The sequence below is a fragment of the Ochlerotatus camptorhynchus genome, unplaced genomic scaffold, assembly GCF_037179485.1.
Source record: "Ochlerotatus camptorhynchus isolate MF236.1 unplaced genomic scaffold, CSIRO-AGI_Acam_v1.1 ptg000006l, whole genome shotgun sequence".
NCBI classification, from domain to species: domain Eukaryota; kingdom Metazoa; phylum Arthropoda; class Insecta; order Diptera; family Culicidae; genus Ochlerotatus; species Ochlerotatus camptorhynchus.
In genome coordinates this window covers 563,700-582,383 of record NW_027040498.1, presented here as the reverse complement: position 1 = coordinate 582,383, position 18,684 = coordinate 563,700, and the positions used below count along the sequence as shown (strand labels likewise).

At 40.9% G+C, this 18,684-nt stretch overlaps 2 protein-coding genes across 10 annotated transcripts in view; both read left to right on the top strand.

Annotated features, from left to right (window-relative positions):
* Positions 1–18,684, top strand: part of LOC135717437 (uncharacterized) — a 340,543-nt gene that overhangs the window by 210,748 nt on the left and 111,111 nt on the right. The window lies entirely within an intron of this gene.
* LOC135717171 (zinc finger protein 260-like) lies at positions 5,054–6,378 on the top strand. Its single transcript, XM_065239133.1, has 2 exons — positions 5,054–5,252; positions 5,312–6,378. Exon 2 carries the CDS (start codon positions 5,325–5,327, stop codon positions 6,321–6,323), a length of 999 nt encoding a protein of 332 aa, XP_065095205.1. The 5' UTR covers positions 5,054–5,252; positions 5,312–5,324; the 3' UTR covers positions 6,324–6,378.

Below are 18,684 nucleotides of genomic sequence, written 5' to 3'. Positions count from 1 at the left end.
TGTATAGCAAAGGGCCCAACAGACTTCCTTGCGGAACACCTGCTGGGATGGAAAAGGTGTTTGAATTAACCACTTCATTCGAGCACTTAAAATGACGTTTACTACCACTCGAACTTTTAAATAAAACATTATTTTGAGATTTTTTCTTCTAGAACCTCGAGAAAAGTAGCCAACATTTGTGCGTTTCATAAAAAATAGAAATTAGTTGGTCCAGTTTTGGGAAATCCCTGGTAGAAAGTCACGCCAAAACTGCTTGACAAAGTGGTCAATTGCAACCATTCAACGATACCTTAAACGACCTTTGCTGGAGGTAGTTACGGGTGATTTTTACAAGATGTGGTGGAAAGTTGAAGTTACAAAGCTTGTACACAAGTCCGTCATGCCAAACATTGTCAAACGCCTTTTCAACGTCTAGCAATGCCATGGCTGTGGACTTGGATACAGCTTTGTTACTTTGAATGTTATTCATCACCCGAACTAGCTGGTGATTTGTGGAATGCCCCTTCCTAAACCCAAACTGTTCAGGTAGGAGAATGTTGTTCTCCTCGACAAACTTGAGCAAACGACTGAGAATTAGTTTCTCGAACAATTTGCTCAGCGCTGAAAGGAAGCTGATTGGTCTGTAGCTGGAAGGTAGTGATGGATCCTTACCGGGTTTGCGGATTGGTATTATTTTCGCTACCTTCCAGAAACTTGGAAAGTAGTGCAGTTCCAAGCATCTATTGAAGATAGCAGTCAAAAGCGAGTACACTTTCGTGCCCAGCTTCTTCAATACCAAGTTGAATATACCGTCAAACCCGGGAGCCTTCATGTTCTTGGTGTTTTTCAGCGCTGAGCAAATCTGCTCCACTGTAATATTTTCTGCCGGAGGGACGACACAAGGGGAGGCATCCAAGTTTTGTACACATTGTGAAACCTGATTTTCAAGCGGACTTTGGATGATGGAGCCAAGCAGATGCGATGAAGCAATGTGGTTGCCAATCGCATTTGCTTTCTCCTGCGGGGTGATTTTGAGCCGATCGTCATCATTTTCGACTCTAAGAGGTGGAACGGGTTTGGGATGAGTTTTCAGCACCTTGGCTACCTTCCAGAATGGACGGGAGCGGTCATCCAGATTCTGGACAACACGCCCGAAACTTTCATTTCGGAGTAAGTCCATTCTGGAAGCAATCGGCCATTTCATGTTTTTTGCTCAGATCTCCAGTCCTCTGAAACTGGCGTCTACGCACATTTCTCAAGCGAATCAGTAACTGGGTGTGGGAATCAATGTCAACAAACTTACCCCTCACAGGAACTTGTCGAACACACGTCTCGTCAGCCATGGATATGGCCTGGTGGAGTCCTTCCAGAGCCCGGTCGATTGTCTCTACGGTGTCAAGCGGCGGATTTTCGTTGATGTTCCGGTCAACCACACGTCCAAACTGGACCCAGTTTACGTGGTGGTAGTCTTTTCGTAGGATTGGAGCAGGAGCTATGTTGATGCCGATCTCAGCCACCACCAGTTGGTGATCGGAGCTTAAGTCGTTGATTGCCACCGGCTTGGATAGCCCGAAGTTCGTCAGGAAGAAGTCCAGCGTGGAAGGGTTTCCCGCCGGAGAGATGAAAGTCGGTTCATCCGGAAATTGCACCGTATACAGCCCATGCTGCGAGTGGTCGAATAGTAGTCTATCGTTCTGGTTCCGTTGGTAGTTGCACCATGCTTCGTGACGAGCATTCAGATCGCCCCCAACAATGAATCGGGAGCTCGTGCGAGTGATAGCGGTGAGGTCGTTCTTGAATTTTATCCTTAGGCCGTTGCTGGCAGCACACTGACGAGGGCAGTATACGGCGATGAACCGGACGTTTCCGGTTGGTGATTCCACCTCCACACTAAGGGCATCGATGATAGAAGTGCGGATATGCGGCAGCGTGCAGAACTTGATTCCTTTCTTGATGATGATCGCAACACCACCCCCCCTGGAGTCGATACGATCAAGCCGGATAATGTTGTGATCAGGCAACCAAAAGCTGTCGCCGGACTTTAGATGGGTCTCTGATAGGAGGCCCACGTCGATACTATGCTTGCGGAGGAAGTCAGCAAGCTCGAACTTTTTGGCTCGTATAGAGCAAGCGTTCCACGTGACTATAGTTAACGGTTTAGACGCCATACTGAATGATAAACTTACCGAGCACTTGGATCTGTTCGGGATTGTTGCGGCACTGACGAAGAGCGCTGGTCATGTCGACGAAAATCTTCATCAGCTCATCCGCAGAAAAGAGATCGGGATTGACGTTTCTTGACGGGGGCCGGATTGCACCCGTGGATTTGCTTGACAGTGTTGCGTAGCACGAAGAGGCGGGAAGTCCTTCACCCTGAATGCCGGAGTGTTTTCCTTCTTCCGTCCTGGTTGGCTTCTTGTGGACGCTTGCTTTCGGATCCGCTTGAAATCCTCGCGTTTGGGCCACTGTTTGTTTGACCCTTGATGAGCTCCACCACAGTTGGCGCATTTGCACGTTTCCGACTCGTCGACAACGCACTCGGAGGAAACATGATTTTGGGCGCATTTGCCACAGCGCGGATTGATGTAGCAGTTTCGGGTGCCGTGCCCGAAATTCAGGCAACGCTGACACTGGGTGACGTCGTGACGGCCGCCACGGTATGGCTCCCATTGAACAATGATGAAGTTGATGGAGCGGATGGCCTTCAACGCATTGAGCGTCACCGTTCCCTTCTGGAAATGAACCAGGAAAAGGCAATCCGGGTACGTTTTCACGTTTTCGTCTCTCCTCGTCATCCGGAAGACTGCGATTGGGGCTAGCTTGTAACGGTCCTTAAGTTCTTCTTCGATCGACTTGGGGTTGAAGTTCGGTAAGCCCCTGATGACTACCTTGAAGGGCTTCTCACCGGGGATGTCATGTATGAAGTATTCCGCCCTGGAATCCTTCAGGTACTTCACGGTTGCTTCGTACTCCGCTTTGGTACGCAGCATCACCTTGGTGCCGATCCTGCTCAGCTTGAATTCAGCTGCAACACCCAGCGATGTGAGATCGCCAATGAGCGTGTTGAGTGGCACTTTCATCACCACCAGTGGAGGAAGCTTGACTTTTGCCGCACTCGGGACGGCAGAATTTCCATGCTCGACGGTACCGCCGAATTCATCGATGTCGTTGACGTTCGTCATGGTGTCACGGCCACTCACACCATCGGACTGGCCCTGATTCTTCTTTCTTTTCTTCGTCCGCTTCACTTCCGCTGGTGGGGCATTCCCAACATCGGTGGGAAGAGTAGCGTACCTATTTGTGATAGGTACGCATGAGCTACCTTCACTACTGTTCACTTTCTCACGGAGCTTGCTCCGGGAGCGCTGCCTTCCCATCACACGATGCGACCGGCACTACGACATGAACAAACGCGCAACTCGAACAACTCGACTGAGCGAGCCAAAACCGGACTAAACTAAACTGTTTGACTACTACACTACTCGAGTCTCAGTTGGAACCATAAATGTACATCAACTGGACTGAATGAGTGAAGTGCAAACGATCCACCAATGATGCAAAACGATAAGCTGATGTGATCTGTTGAGTGATGGGTTGGGTTGACGAAATATACAATTTACGGTTTCCACTCTTTACCAATGTTCGTACCACCTCTGATAGCGATGGCTATGCTTCCACCTCGTTTGTCTGCTCAAAGCAACAAATCTCGATTACTTTTTCAAAGGGACGTATCAGCTTTTGTAAACAATGCATTTGATCGTCGATTTTGCGTAACTGGTAGCTCGCACATGCTTACTAACACCACTAGCAGGTAGAGGAAAATTTCCCCTATATGATGGCATGCGTGAGCGAGCTACCAGTTAAGCCAAATCGACGATCAATTGCATGGAATTTGTCTACAAATTCACTTGGAATGCTTCTAGGAGTTCTCTAAAAAATATCACCAGAATATACTTAGAATACTTCTCGCAATTCCATTGAAATGTTCCTCAAAATTTCATAGGAACATTCCACCAAATTAAATTTTCTTTGATTTTCCTCGGAATTACCTTGAAATTCTCCTTAGTAAGAATTTCTTTGGAAAGATTCTCCGAATTTTCATTGAACTCATTTAAGATTTCTTTTTTGAATCTCCATTGAAGAGATTTAAATGTAATCCTTATTTTAGCATTCCCCTCACGCCCCAGTATTCTCCATTAATATCCAACAACTTATGCTCCGGATTCGTTCATGAACAAACTTCATGAAATTATCCTCAGAATGCCCTTGAAATTTTCTCTTGAAGTTCACAGGAGTTTTGCTCCTCAGAAATTCCTATGAGTTTCCATGAAAATTTATTTTGAATTCAATTTAGGGTTTTACTGAAATTCTATTCAATATCAGGCTTCCCATAAAATCTAAAATTCCTCAGAACTACCTTGAAATCATATTGCACTTGATGTTTTCCTCAAAGATTATTTTCCAAGAACATCCTTGAAATGAGGTCCAAGGAAATTGCAATTAAATTCCGTGAGCCTTTAATACTGGACAAAGGATTTGACTTGAGATTCTTGAAAATTTCTTGAAGTAGGTGGGGGTAAAATTGGGCCAAAAAATCGAAATATTCGTTCTTTTTTCTTACAACAGTCACATTTTAACAAGGAAAATAGTTTTAAGATTCCCATATGAATACTTATCAATGATATATTATTGACTGTCATGGAAATGGTTGATGCCTCATTTTACTAAAATTAAATAAAAAATAGACCAATGTAAAATATTGGGCCAAATGGTTCAACTCCTATAATTTGAATGGGAAAAAGAGAGTGAGTCAATTTGTCTCAGTATCTGATTTATTACTTTCGACGGACGTGTATATTTTTCATTGAACATTGAACATTGAATCTGATTGAGTCCGCACTACTCAGATTCATACGATTCCTTCTGGTAAACTTCAGCCAACCCTAGTCAACCTAGATACCGTCCTGTATTATAGCAAAGCTTCTATTGTTCCTCGTTTCCCATTTTGCTCTACACTTTGTTTTTGTTTCTCTTCATACAACAAAAAGCGCAATCAATCATAAAGTAGTGGATGTCCATCCATCCAGCTGCTGTACTGTTCGCTGTGCCTTCGTTCCAACATCCAACATAACATAACTGATGGATCCAACATCGAAAGGTTCTAAATAATCGGAATGAGTGTATCGACTAATCACTAACAAAAACTAACTTGAGTGGCCGTTAACATGAACCAACTCATCCGATAGAAATCAATACGGTGGCTGCATCACAAGGTAAACAATATTGTCCATCATGGGCTGTATCCACTGATTCCATTTTATTCCAACAAAAGGAAACCATTTTCAATGGATCAACCATGTTCATCTCAATCGGATTTTTGGACAAGTTTTAAAACTGAAGGATCACACACGCCATCACAGGATTACCTCCAACCGAAGAAGGAATCATCAGAATATCTCAGTTATTTTGATATTGAAACATTCTACGACAGCGTTGCCTACGGCGACGGACCAGCATGCCACGTTAAGCCAGATTATCCGTTCTCGTGGGGAGCTCAAACCCATTGTTCATATTCGTATGCTCAATCTGACGATGGTCCATTGGATCAGAATAACAACCACAACAACAACTATTGTGATTTGACATCCTATCAAGATTTGGAAAGTGTTGCGCAAGCTGATCTTTGTACACAGGTAGCCCAAGAAGTTGCTTCATTTCCTGCTGGTGAATCTTTCCTCTCACCCATACTTCAAGAATCGGACGAAGTGCCACCAGAACTGGTGAAAAACCTCTTACAGATGGAAGAATCTAGCATGCCAGTTCCGATCAAGCAGGAAATTTCCGAGGAAATCCCAGCAGTCCCGCCTCCTGTCGTGGAATTCCCGTTCCATCTCCCCCTTAAGAAACGTCGTTATGTTATCGCTCAGCACAATGCTGATGGCAAGTATCCCTGTCCTTCGTGTGACCGGGCTTTCAACCGTCAAGGCCATCTAACCCAGCACTGCAACGCCCACCATTCGGGTCCTATGGAGCAGCGTTGCCATATTTGCGGGAAGCGGTTCCGCCTGCGGGAGGAGTTGGAGAAGCATCAACTTCGACACAAGGAACAGAACAAGACGTGGGAATGTGAGCATTGTCCGAAAAAGTTCAACTACAAGTTCGACATGATTCGACACGTAAAGGCCGTTCACACTGAAGCACCGCACAGTTGTCAATTCTGTGGCAAAGGAGTTGTACGGTTGGATCATCTTCGGCAACATGAGAACAAACACCGCAGGATGATGAAGAATGCTGCCAGTAAGGTTTCGACGATGAAAAGAAAAAGAGATGACAACGACGGCTAGGGTGAAAGAAGAATTTAAATAAATACGACAGTTCAAAATAAATAACAATGCTGACCGTAGCATAATTTTAAAGGCAGTCCATGCAAACCCTATTTTATTGAAAAGAAATCGAGTCACCTCCTACAGGCGTTCCGTGCACTTGATATTTCGCCCACAAACTTTCAGGCAATCATTTTTACCTAAATAGGATTACTGTAAACATGGATAGTGCCGAACAGTAACGGTACCTGAAATATTTGGGCATCTTTGGAAATGCCTCAAGTTTCCAAAAGTGACTGTGTTTGTTGTGTCTAAAATCGGATGGTGATTAACTTTGGCTTATTGAAAATAATAAACTTTAATCTGATGAACCCTCCTTATTTATGCATCCATATTTTCGTTTTCGTTAGAACCGTTTTTCCAAACAAAACAAAAATGTTCGAAAAATACGGTTTGAACGAAAGTAAGAATCACTCGAAGATCGCAGTAGGTGGTGCCGTGAATCCATTTGTGCCATTGCTATTTCTCAGCTGTTTTCCAACCGATTGAGCTGATGTTTTGTATGGGATTAATGAGAACCATAAACTGGTCACTTACAGAACATTAGCTCAAACCCCTCCCCTCCCTACAGTGTCTACGTGTTTTATGAACAGTCCCTTCGATGTATTAGCGTATTGTCACAGAACAGAAGTGGGACTTCGGAACAGAAAGTGGCTACACTTTTCAACACTAGCGCACCTAGTGGCAGAAGGAATCTTCTGCCAGCAGTTAAGATAGACAGTATGCTATGATAGTGTGAGTGCGCATATAAATCCCGTGTGGTATGCTACCACAACGCATAGCTTGTTGAGCAGAAAAACGTATCACTTTTTGATTCACCGATTTGTTTACACTTCCCCTTCTGTTCTGAGGTGCCAATCATCGAGCGAACTTTGTTTGTGAATAATATCATGTTCACTAGGATGGGTCATCATGGTCATTTTTTCAGAACAATGTTTTGTTGGTTCCATTTGGGGTCCTAAACAACTATGCAAAATTTGGGGACGATTGGTTGTAACACGGCTTTCCGCATTGCGTTTGAAATTTGTATAGTATAGCCCAGGAAGTGCTCAACAACTTTGCCAAAGGATGTATTGTTCTAGAATGCCCTCAAAAAAAAAGTTATAGCTGTTCAAAGATTAATGTTTCGAATTAAATGCCAAAAATCCCTTTTTCTGCCAACACCAATGTGTACCAATGAAAGTCAGACTAAGAACTGAAATAATTTCAAAGTTGATTATTTTATCGGTTTGGTATGTTCAGATGAATTATTCAAAAACAATTTTTCAATCTCATAGGCATATTAAGAGATGAGGGGGGCTAACTAGACCCCGCCCCCTTCACTCATATAAATGGAAGTAAAGCTTCAAACAGCAATAACTTCGGTGTTTCTGATCTTGTCAAGTTGGTATGTTCAGATGTATTCAAAAGCATGTGCTACATTTAATAGGCGTAGTTAGATATGGGGGCTTACTGTATCCTTTCCGCCCCTCACTTATATCAATGAAAGTAAACGTAAAGACTAAAATAACTTCGGAGTTTCCCATGTCTCGAGTTATTTTGGTGGGTTATTCAAAAACATTTGCTCAATCTTAAACACTGAAATAAGGACCATAGTTAAGAATACTATTTTTCAGAAAACACTTATTTTCAATATAACCTCGCTTATTACCGTTAAATCTACTATGAATTCAGTATAGTTGACTATGAATGTTAACAAATTAACTATGATTCTGGCAAAACTACTATGCTTGCTCAAGATGCATAGTAATTTTGATAGATATAATAGTGAAATAAAATAAAATTGTTTTCTGCAAAAATCTATTGGTGAAGGTATTTAATTTAAACCTGCAATATAGTATTTTTCCAATGGATTTTGTTTCAGTGTAAGAGCAGTTTGAACGCGAGTACCCCTATTCCCTTCCCTACTCTTTTGGTGCAATATACAATGTCAGATATATTCACACAAATGTCATTGGATTGTAATGATTATATTTTATTTTATTATATTCTACGATTTCCCAAGGTACACTTTTCGATGCTGTTCTATCCCCTGAAGCAAATATTGCTGTTGAACTACACTCAAAAAATTCTACACGTTAATGCTACGTGAAAAATCACGTAGATCTCAATACGTATATTTTTTGTGAGTTTACCTGACGCAAGTAGAATTTATTTATCAGTATTTGATGTTCATAAGGAAAACATTTCATATCCACTTTTTTATCCCATAACATTTACGTGAAAATCACATAAGTTGAAGGCACTCTTTTGACAGCTTGACCTTCACGTACATGCTACGTGTTTTACATGTATGAAAAAATAAAAAACATGGCCACTCTGCAGTACATACTGCAAGAGGTGTTAGCTGATTTACAGATTTTGAACGGTAAAAGTTATTTTATTGTATAAATAATGTGGTATAATTTGTATTATTTGTTTTACAGAGTGTGGAATTGAATTTTTCGAGTTACAGGAAGGACTGGACAGTACAATTTGGAAGTACTCTGTACTCTGAGTTAATTTACTCCAGACGAACACGCCACCTCAGCCAGCAACATAAACAGAAGGAAAAGAGTGTTCCCGCGAGTCCACGAGAACTTACTTCAAACATATAGATTATTCCAGCAATGAAACTTCCGGTGAAACCTTCCACTCCATCAGCTGTCCCCAAAGCAATTCCACAACCAAAACAATTAAGTTGAAACTCCACCGGCATCACCTGCCCCAGCATCAGCGTTTCACTGCCTTCGCCGTGATCATCCTGCGTTCGAAAATCTCCCTCAAGGATCCGGGCGACTTGCTGTTCATGTTCATGGAACAGTTCCATCTTCCGAAGCGGCCAGAAATAAGCAGAATGCAGAATAACAAAATAATGTTATCCAAGGTGAAAAAAAGGTTAATCGCTATTGCAACACCAGTAAATGTGTTAGTTTAATGAATGCAATAAATAATAATGAGATAATTAACGCAAGTATTGAAGTATTTACTTTACACAAATCAATGAAATTCTATAGAAAAGTAAGTACAATTCATCCAAAAATAATATATTCTTCATTTGGTTTTAATTTAACTTATACCATGATTCCATTTAAAATCTACTGAAATATGTTGTTGTTAATACTGAAATTTCACTTAGCTTGTACGTGAAACTCCAATATTAAAATTGAGAATGGAAGCTTTCTTCACTACATGGAAGTCACGTAAGTATTACGTGAAAAGTGCGATGGAAAAAATCCACACATGTTTTCACGTAGCATTAACGTGTAGAATTTTTTGAGTGTAGGTCTCGGTGAATTTCTTGTTAAGTCAGAAATTAGTTTCACACCTCATTCAGCCATATCGTTGACAACCATCAACGAAGCAACTCGTTGTATCGCATTGAAATAATCTGTATCATTACTCCACTCGTTTGCTGGTTTTTGCATGAAGCCGGTCGAAATTTCGAAAAGGAATCAGCACTGTTAGAAATGACGTTTGACTTGGGACCCCAACGGAAAGCGAAATCCGACTGTACCTGTGTCTGAGACGAAACTGATGAAGACAGTTTCCGTTTTCTACTGTTTTTGGTTTTTTACATACGACTACTACTGCCGAATGGCAGTTTAATATTTCAAATAAAAGCTTTATATAGAAATAATATAGCAGCTGGACAAATAATTCAAACAACATCCCCTCACTAACAAATGAACCGACAAGTGGATATTAAATATTTACACTACAACAATTTTCGTTTTAAAACTTCTTATAGAGTACCCCCCCCCCCCATCCCCTTTCTAACTACGCTTTTGAAATTGAGCAAATATTTTTGAAGAATTTATCCTGAACATACCAAATCGATAAGATAAGAAACTCCGAAGTTATTTAAGTTTGAAACTTTACTTCTATTGATATGAGTGAGGGGACGGGGTATATTATAACCCCCAACCCCCCACCCCCACCCCGTCTCCAACTACACATATGAGATAGAGCAATTGTTTTTGAATAATTCATAAGAAACTCCGAAAATATTTCAGTTTGGAATCTGACTCCCATTGGTACACCGGGAGTGTTGGCAGAAAAAGGGATTTTTGGTGTTATTCAAACCATAAATATTTGAATAGTTATAACTCTTTTTAGATACATTATAGCTTCGAACTTCCTTTGGCAAAGTTGTTAGACACTTCCTGGACTATATTTGTACATGCTTAGTTGCATGGTTCATACAAAATGTGGTCTCTAGGGATAAAAATGCAAAAAAGTTGGTTTACCCATACTAATTTTAAACGCAATGCGGAAAGCAGAATTACAACCAATCGTCCCCAAATTTTGTACAATTGTTTGGGACTCCAAATGGAACCTAGAAAGGGTTTGCGGGTTACGTTCTCGATTGGTGAGGTAAAGTTTGCGTTTTTCCATATAAGGCTGACCCACACACACTGTTCACGCTATTTCAAAACTCCCCAAATTTGGGTAGAATCCACCCAGATCGGTCAAAACAGAACCTACCCAAAAATGGGTAAACTGTGTTGGGAGTGACAAGTTGACAAACGGACAACATCAACATGAATCAGATCGACTTTGCTCATTTGTCAACTTGTCACTCCCAACATAGTTTACCTATTTTTGGGTGGGTTCATTTATGACCGATCTAGATAGATTATACCCAACTTTGGGTAGTTTTTAAATAGCGTGTATTTTGACAGCTCGAATGTTTTGTTTTGCTCGTTGAATAATACAGAGAATACGCGAACCTGTAGTCGCTATATTCCGAGGGGGACGACTTGCGACGACGATGCAGAAAAGATTTTGTTTTGCTGTGGCTAGCTGCGCACACGCTGAGTAGATAGACAGAAGATTGATGACGAATCTGAAGATTTCCTGCAAAAAGATGATGCGCGATGCAAGTAGATTTTTCGGAGATTGATTCGCTAGTGTGAGATTTGTTGAGCATCTAAACTTGAGATTTAGCTGTATCGCCCCCTCGCTATATTCATAGTCTGGATGATAAAATTTCGATCTATCAAAAAGCGGAACAAATTCAATATATTTTCGACTAACAATTGAAAAGGTACTATCAACTTTTATAAACAAAACGTTGATTATTCTTTCCTCGCCAATCGAACGCAAATTACCGGCATCATCGGATAGGGGAAACTTTCTTCAACCCAAAGATGGCGTTAATTTGCGTATGCGAGCCTTGAGTCACGAGGAAAGGGTTTCCGAAGATTTGTTCACAATAGCTGATGTGCTCTTTTCTGTTGTTGGTCGTGATTTGCTCGTTTGGTTCCGCTATTTGACAGCTCAATTGATTCCCGAGATTCTATCCGTCAGACTATGAATATAGCGACTATACGCGAACCGAGACACGGACCTTAAGCAGCGGGATGCATATTCCTAGATATGCGAAACGATGTTGCTCCATTGCAACGTTCTATGCTGTACGACGGAATGGTCAGTGTAGCAGCAGCAACAACCGCCGTGGAGGGAAGCAATCATGTGAAAATTACCGGCTCAGAATCACAACGAGCAGCTTCAGTTGAAAGGTAGTTCTGGCTGCTCTAATGTTTTGGTTTGGCCATTGATCTTCCGGAAATAAGTCCACAATCAGTTGTTCATAATGTACGGAACGGACAGAGATCAAATAAGGAAACGGGTTTGTAGCTCTAGGTAACGGGTTTGGGGCCCTCCGCCTTATATGCCTTATCTGTTGTGAAGAGTAAACAGACTATGGTATATATAAGTGATGAAATGGTGTATTGCGTTTTAGCGTACCATTGTTTTTTTTACATCAGTTCAAAGTGTTGGCGTAGCTAAGTTGAGAGTGAGGGGGGGGGGACAGTGAAAAATTTAGAGCAATCTAGAGTTACTCTGAGAAACTCTATTGCTCTCTGAGCGAATCTTTCTCTCATTGCCAGTGTATTTTTGCAAAAGGTCTTATTTATTTCTTGACAACAATTCGAGTGTAAGGTTCGTTTAAGGCTTTTTGAAATCTTCAGCTGGATATTTAACCTCGTTTGTTTTAAAAGTGATGAACAGCAGCAGAAGACTTATATTTCACTGTTGTTGATTTTAACTGTCTTGAATACTTAAATCCGAATCAAATATCGGGATAAAGAATAATGTTTCCTCATCACCGAAGTCACACTCAGGTTGCAGCACCAAGCAAGCCGGAATGCGGACAGTGAGTTTTTATTATAAAACAAACCAGAAAACGGATTGTAAATAATCTCTGCCTTTTTCTCGGCCTTTTGACGTAGGACTACGTCTGTGATTTCTATATAGAGGTTCACTTTGTGAAAACCAAAAATGGAAAATGTAACAAAATTATGGAAGATTTTGAACGTTAATAGCTCAGCTGCTCCTGGACCAATTTCAATAATTTTAACACCAATCAATCATAAATATTAAGACTTGATCATTTGAAAAAATATCACTACTGAAAATTGGACGAATGTGCAACTGTTGCTATGATAATTAAAATTATCACCGATTGCCTGCGAAAAGCAATTTCCCTAACACAGACTTCAAAGTTGAATCCGATCCGTGCTGGTGTTCTGCAGTACACAACGAAAGGCTCCCCGCAAGCAGCGAGCTGCAGCCCACATGAGCATGCATAGTAGGAGGAAGAAGCCACACCGCTATTGATCGGAATCAGTAGCTCTTCGTGAGCCGCTGTGGGTCATCTATGCCAAACGCGTCATACTAAAGAGTATAAACAGAGAGAACCCCGCTCAAATTCCTGTTCCTACACAAAACACAAGCTCCTGCTGCAGTTAACAAATAAGATTTATTATATAAGACCACGTATTCCTACGTCACCATTGCGTACAACCCCATAGGGCTGTCCCTTGAAGTTTTTAATCATTTTAAATCCAATCTCGCATAACATTTTAAAAGGACCCACAACCAAAATATGAACAAACCAGAAAATGGATTGTAAATAATCTGGCTACTTCTATTCCTTTATAAGAAAATTTAAGTTTTTTTGTTAGCATTTCTACAGTTCAGTACACAACACCCAAACAATAAATTGTTGGTTGTTTTAACGTGCGGGCCAATAAATGATTCGAAAAATTTCTTTGATCGACCGTTTTGAAAATTGAGTTATTTATAATGATTTTTACCGGTTATGTGGAACATTCCTGCACGATTGGTACACGGATAGAAATCTCCTAATACCTTTTGGAAAATTTATATTGCTGATTATTCATAAAATGTGTAAGTCAACTATTAAGCAGACGCCTTGCAAAAAGTTAATGAAGCTCATGTGTCAAATTAAATGTATAAGCGGTCACACATACCTTTTATGCATTGTTATAGGACTTTACATTTTGATTATAGGCTCTTTTCAAATGTTACGCGAGATATGCCTTGTTCTTTATTTTTTCCGATGTAGATCAGGGCAAATCACAAGTTAGTCTGAGTAACTCTCAGCTAAAGAGACACTCGCATTAAAGCCGTCCTCCCCCTTGGTTGAGAGTGTCAAGGTTTGTCAATGCGGTCGTCTCGGGTTCGATTCCAGGTTCCGGTGCAGGGTAAATAATTTGGAGGTGTGCTTGTAACTAATTTCGATTAATTTGATTCACAGAAAAATTAGCCCGGCTTCAAGAGAAAGCTGCGTAGTAGTTATTGGATAACCGGAAAAAGGTTGAATAAGTGCCTTTCAACCACCCTGGTGGCAGAAACGTCATCCACCAACATTTTTCTTGAAGTCATAGTTTTTGGTTCTTTGGCTCGATTATCGGCCAATCTAAGACAGCTGATGCAAACATTGAGAAATTATGCTCCGTCCAAATATATGTTTGGTTTGTTGCGCGCCAAAATAATCGTGATAAATGTTCAACAAGCGCGTACATGTAGGAATTAAATATTTATAATATTAATTTTTAAATTAGGCAAGCTAATATTGAAAAATTCAAGTTTCAATAATGATTATTTACATAAGACTTTTTAACGCATACGTGTCGTCATATATAACATATCATAAAAACTGTAGGCTACAGTGCTGACACTAACAATGGTGGTGCATTCAGCAACTCTTCTCTTTGGCAGAGGATTGCTTTCAACCCGTATAGAAGCGTTGTAAATGGATATGAAATAAGAGCTTTGCCCAACCGTCCCAATAGGCATAAGTAGCCGACTAAGTTCACAAGATTTGCTGGTCAAGAGGTTGAGTAAAGGTTGCCTCGTATTGAATACAGTTTGAGGCTGTATAAATGAAATGAGTAAAGCGTTTACATTGTGAAAATTGTTAGTTGGGTCCCCAGAATCAGCACTTGTGGGTCGCTTCTCCGTGACGTCGTCGCAAACGAAAGAACGTCGGGAGTTCAGTGGAGTAGTTTGTTTTCGGAGCTCCTTGTTGACACTTCGTGGGCCTCTCAGGGTACAGTTAATGTGAAGGGAGAATTCTATTCTTCAATATACAATATGTGGATCCAGCTGCTGCCATATTTTAAAAATATGTTGAAATCTGTTTTCCTAATTTTCCAAAACCTGTTCAAAGGCAGAGTCTACTACATTTTCTTCTAGAATTTCAAATTACACTTTGTAAAAACCGAAAATGGAACATGTAACGAAATTATGAAAGATTTTGAACGTTAATAACTCAGCTGACCGTGGACTAATTTCAATAGCTTTATTACCAATCGATCAGAAATATTTCTACGCATCGATAACAATGCTTTCAACTGTTGATTTTTGGAAGAAAAAGTAGAAGGGTCTGTGCCTAGGGGCACGAACGGAAGCTTGACGTAGGACCGCTAGTGGACGGAATAAATGTGAAGAGCATTTAGTTCTTTTAATTGATCAATTAGGGGAAATGTCTCTAATGTTGGCCTATGGATCTAAGATTGGGCCCATCACTAAAAATCTGCTATTAATCAATTTTATCTAGATGAACGCGTCATTGGGACGTTACTAATGAATATTTTTGGTTGCTATTGAAAATTTAGTCGATTGCTGAATTTATGTATGGGCCCAAATTAGGGACGCTTAGGCCGACATTACCTGCATTTCCCCTATCTATTATCTAAACGCTTTCCGTTTTTGAATTGTAGGCGTACCAAATTTATAGTATTTTTTTTTAAAGAGAAAGTTGATTACGAGAATCAATCAAAATCACTTGCACTCCTGCTTCCAAGTTTGGTTACAAGATTACAACTCTGGAGAGCATTTTGTGTGGTCGTTGGGGGCTTGTGGTTCTGAATATGGACAAACAAGCACAGATAAATTCTATTCCAACTCTTTACTGATGTAAGCTTGATGGCCCTAAAAAGGGCCGTTTTATTGAAGAGGACATCCATGGCCACTTACGCTTGGCGTGTTTAGTGTAGGTGACAACATCACGGACCTAATTTTCCAGGAACACTTTGAGTACAGCTCGTAGATCAGACTGGAGATACGTTTGACATCACCACGGCGAGCCAGACGACCGATGGCGGTTATCTCGAAAAACTTTGCAATGACGCTTGGCGCCGCCTTCACCAGACCTTTTCCTCCTTTGCCACGACCAGTCAATTGTTGCTTGTTAGGTGTGAAGGAGTGGACTAGCCATTACTGCTGCTATTGCTGTTTGAAGCGAAAATGAGCTAATGCCATACAGCAGCGCTCTTTTATATCTTTTCAGGTTAAAGCAGAATGATGTGCAACCAATTGAAATAAAAGCTACAAAGACTCCCCCCATTATGAGTAGTTTGCTATCAAGTAGCGACACTGACTCTTTTCCTTTTGCGTACACGGCGAATGAGAACGACCCAAATTTGAGTTTGAAAGATATCGGCGCCGGTGGTTAGCGTGATTACCTCTCACCCCAGCAGGCCTGGGTCCAATCTCAGTCGGCGCCACCGGCATGTTCTAAGGCATAACATCTCTGATCACGCCTTCCTTCGGGAAGTAAAGCCGTTGGTCCTCAGTTGAGTTGATGGGTCAATTGGTAGAGTCCAGGTGCCCTGGCGTCGGTAGCAATGGAGCTCAGTACGGAAAACAAATCTCGCGGCACTTTTAAATAGGTTCTATCTACATTGATCGATTCTCTTCATCGACACTCTCTTTCGTAAATAACTCGGCTTCACAAATGTTTCCTGCCGTCTTCGTCGAATGAGATGCTAGATTGTTGTTTCTTCCATCGAAAATATCCGGCCGTGGCGATTCAAAGTTGATCAAGGTTGATCAAAATCATTTGTACCCCTACTTCCAGTTTGATTACATGAGCATTTTGTGTGGTCGTTGGTTCTGAATATAGACATACAGGCAGATGAATTCTATTCCTACTCTTTACTGTAATAAGCTTGGTGGCCCTGAAAAGAGCCGTTTTGTTGCCAAAGTTGGTGATGATTTAACCTCCGAAACCAAACAGAGTGCGTCTCTGTCACTTCAAAACGTAGATGACATCCATGGCCGCTTACGCTTGGCGTGTTTAGTGTAGGTGACATCATGACGGATCTCATTTTTCAGGAACATCTTCAACACACCTCGTAAATCAGACCGGAGATACGTCAGACACCGCCACGGCGAGCCAGACGACGGATGGTAGTTTTCTCGAAGATTTGCGTTTGGTTCTGAATATAGTGATGAGTGTGCAAAATATTACGCAATTCCATCCTCCCTATTCGCACGCGCCCGAGGATCGGAGGCGAATGCCACTTCGACTTGTTTCGTCTACTTACTACTCTCTGACGACTGTGCTGGGGAAGCAGCATATGCATATAGGTAATTGGTGGATTTGTTAGTTAATTCGACGTTTTTGGGCAATGCTGGACATTTACCAGTTTTTCAAAAGTTTCTTGTTTTAAATCAACATTAGGAAGCATTGTTATCGATGCGTAGCCATATTTCTGATTGATTGGTGATAAAATTATAGAAATTGGACCAGGGGCAGCTGAGTTATTAACGTTCAAAATCTTTCTTAATTTGTTACATGTTCCATTTTCGGTTTTCACAAAGTGTACCCCCATAAAGAAATCAAAGACGTAGTCCTACGTCAAAAAAACTGTTGAAAAGTAATAAATGTTGCCCAAAAGCGTCGAAATAACTAAAAAATCCACCAATTACGTACATGAATATGCTGCTTCCCCAACACAGTCATCAAAGAGAAGTAAGCAGACGAAACAAGTCGACGTGGCATTTGCCTCCGATCGTCGGGCGTGTGCGGTTAGGAAGGATGCAATTGTGTAACATTTTGCACAATCATCGCCATATTCAGAACCACACAAAATGCTCTCCAGAGTTGTAATTTTGTAACCAAACTTGGAAGCAGGGGTGCAAGTGATTTTGATCGATTCTCTTCATCGACTTTCTGTTTCGTTAATAACTCGACGGCAAACACATACATTGATACGTTTGTTGTTCTGGATGATAGAAGATCATAGTAAACATAGGTAAGTGAAGCCATGGTCATCAAGAGAGTAAATCGATTAATTGACTTTCACCCCTCTGCTCCTTTCACTTGCTGGTTGCAATTCTGCTGTTTGACATTTTCGAAGGAACACCAAAGAACATCAAATTACACTATTTTCTAGGGATGCCTAAAAGTCCAATTATTCGATGAACGATTAATCGTAAAGATTAACCGACATCTTATTTCTACTCGTTTGATTTAGCGCAGAAGAGAAAATAAATAAGAGTACTAATTCATCTTAACAGGCATAGAGAAGATCCATGACGTAAAACAGGATCATAAATTAGCCGAAAAACTACAAAGAACAGCCCTATGGGGTTGTGCGCAATGGTGACGTAGGACTACGTGGTCTTATATAATAAATCTTATTGGGGGGTTAGAAGGAAAGGGGTGTAAGTGACTTTGATCGATTCTCTTCATCGACTTTCTCTTTCGTTAATAATTCAGCTGCAAACACATTCCTTGATTCGTGTGCCATTCTGGATGCTAGATGAGAACCTCGGTTATCAAACTATGTGGCAGAAATAGTGCAAAATCTGCTTATAAAACTGTGGCTATGAAAAGAGAAAGTCGATGAAGAGAATTAATCAAAATCACTTACACCCCTTTCCTTCTAACATCCTCATTTGATAACTGCAGCAGGAGCTTGTGTTTTGTGTAGGAATAGGAATTTGAGCAGAGTTCTCTCTGTTTATACACTTTAGTATGACGCGCTTGACATAGATGGCCCATAGCGACTCACGAAGAGCTACTGATTCCGATCAATAGCGGTGCGGCTTCCGAGGGGCACGCAATACAAAGAACCGGTGCGTTGAAGTTAAAATGCAATCAAAAGTACTTAAAGTAATTAATGCGGTAATTGAAATGATCTATCCGTAATGAATGTAATTAAAAGTATTGAAAATGTAATTAATGTACTTTAATTACGAAATTTCAACTGTAATTAATGGATTTAAAAAGTAGTTA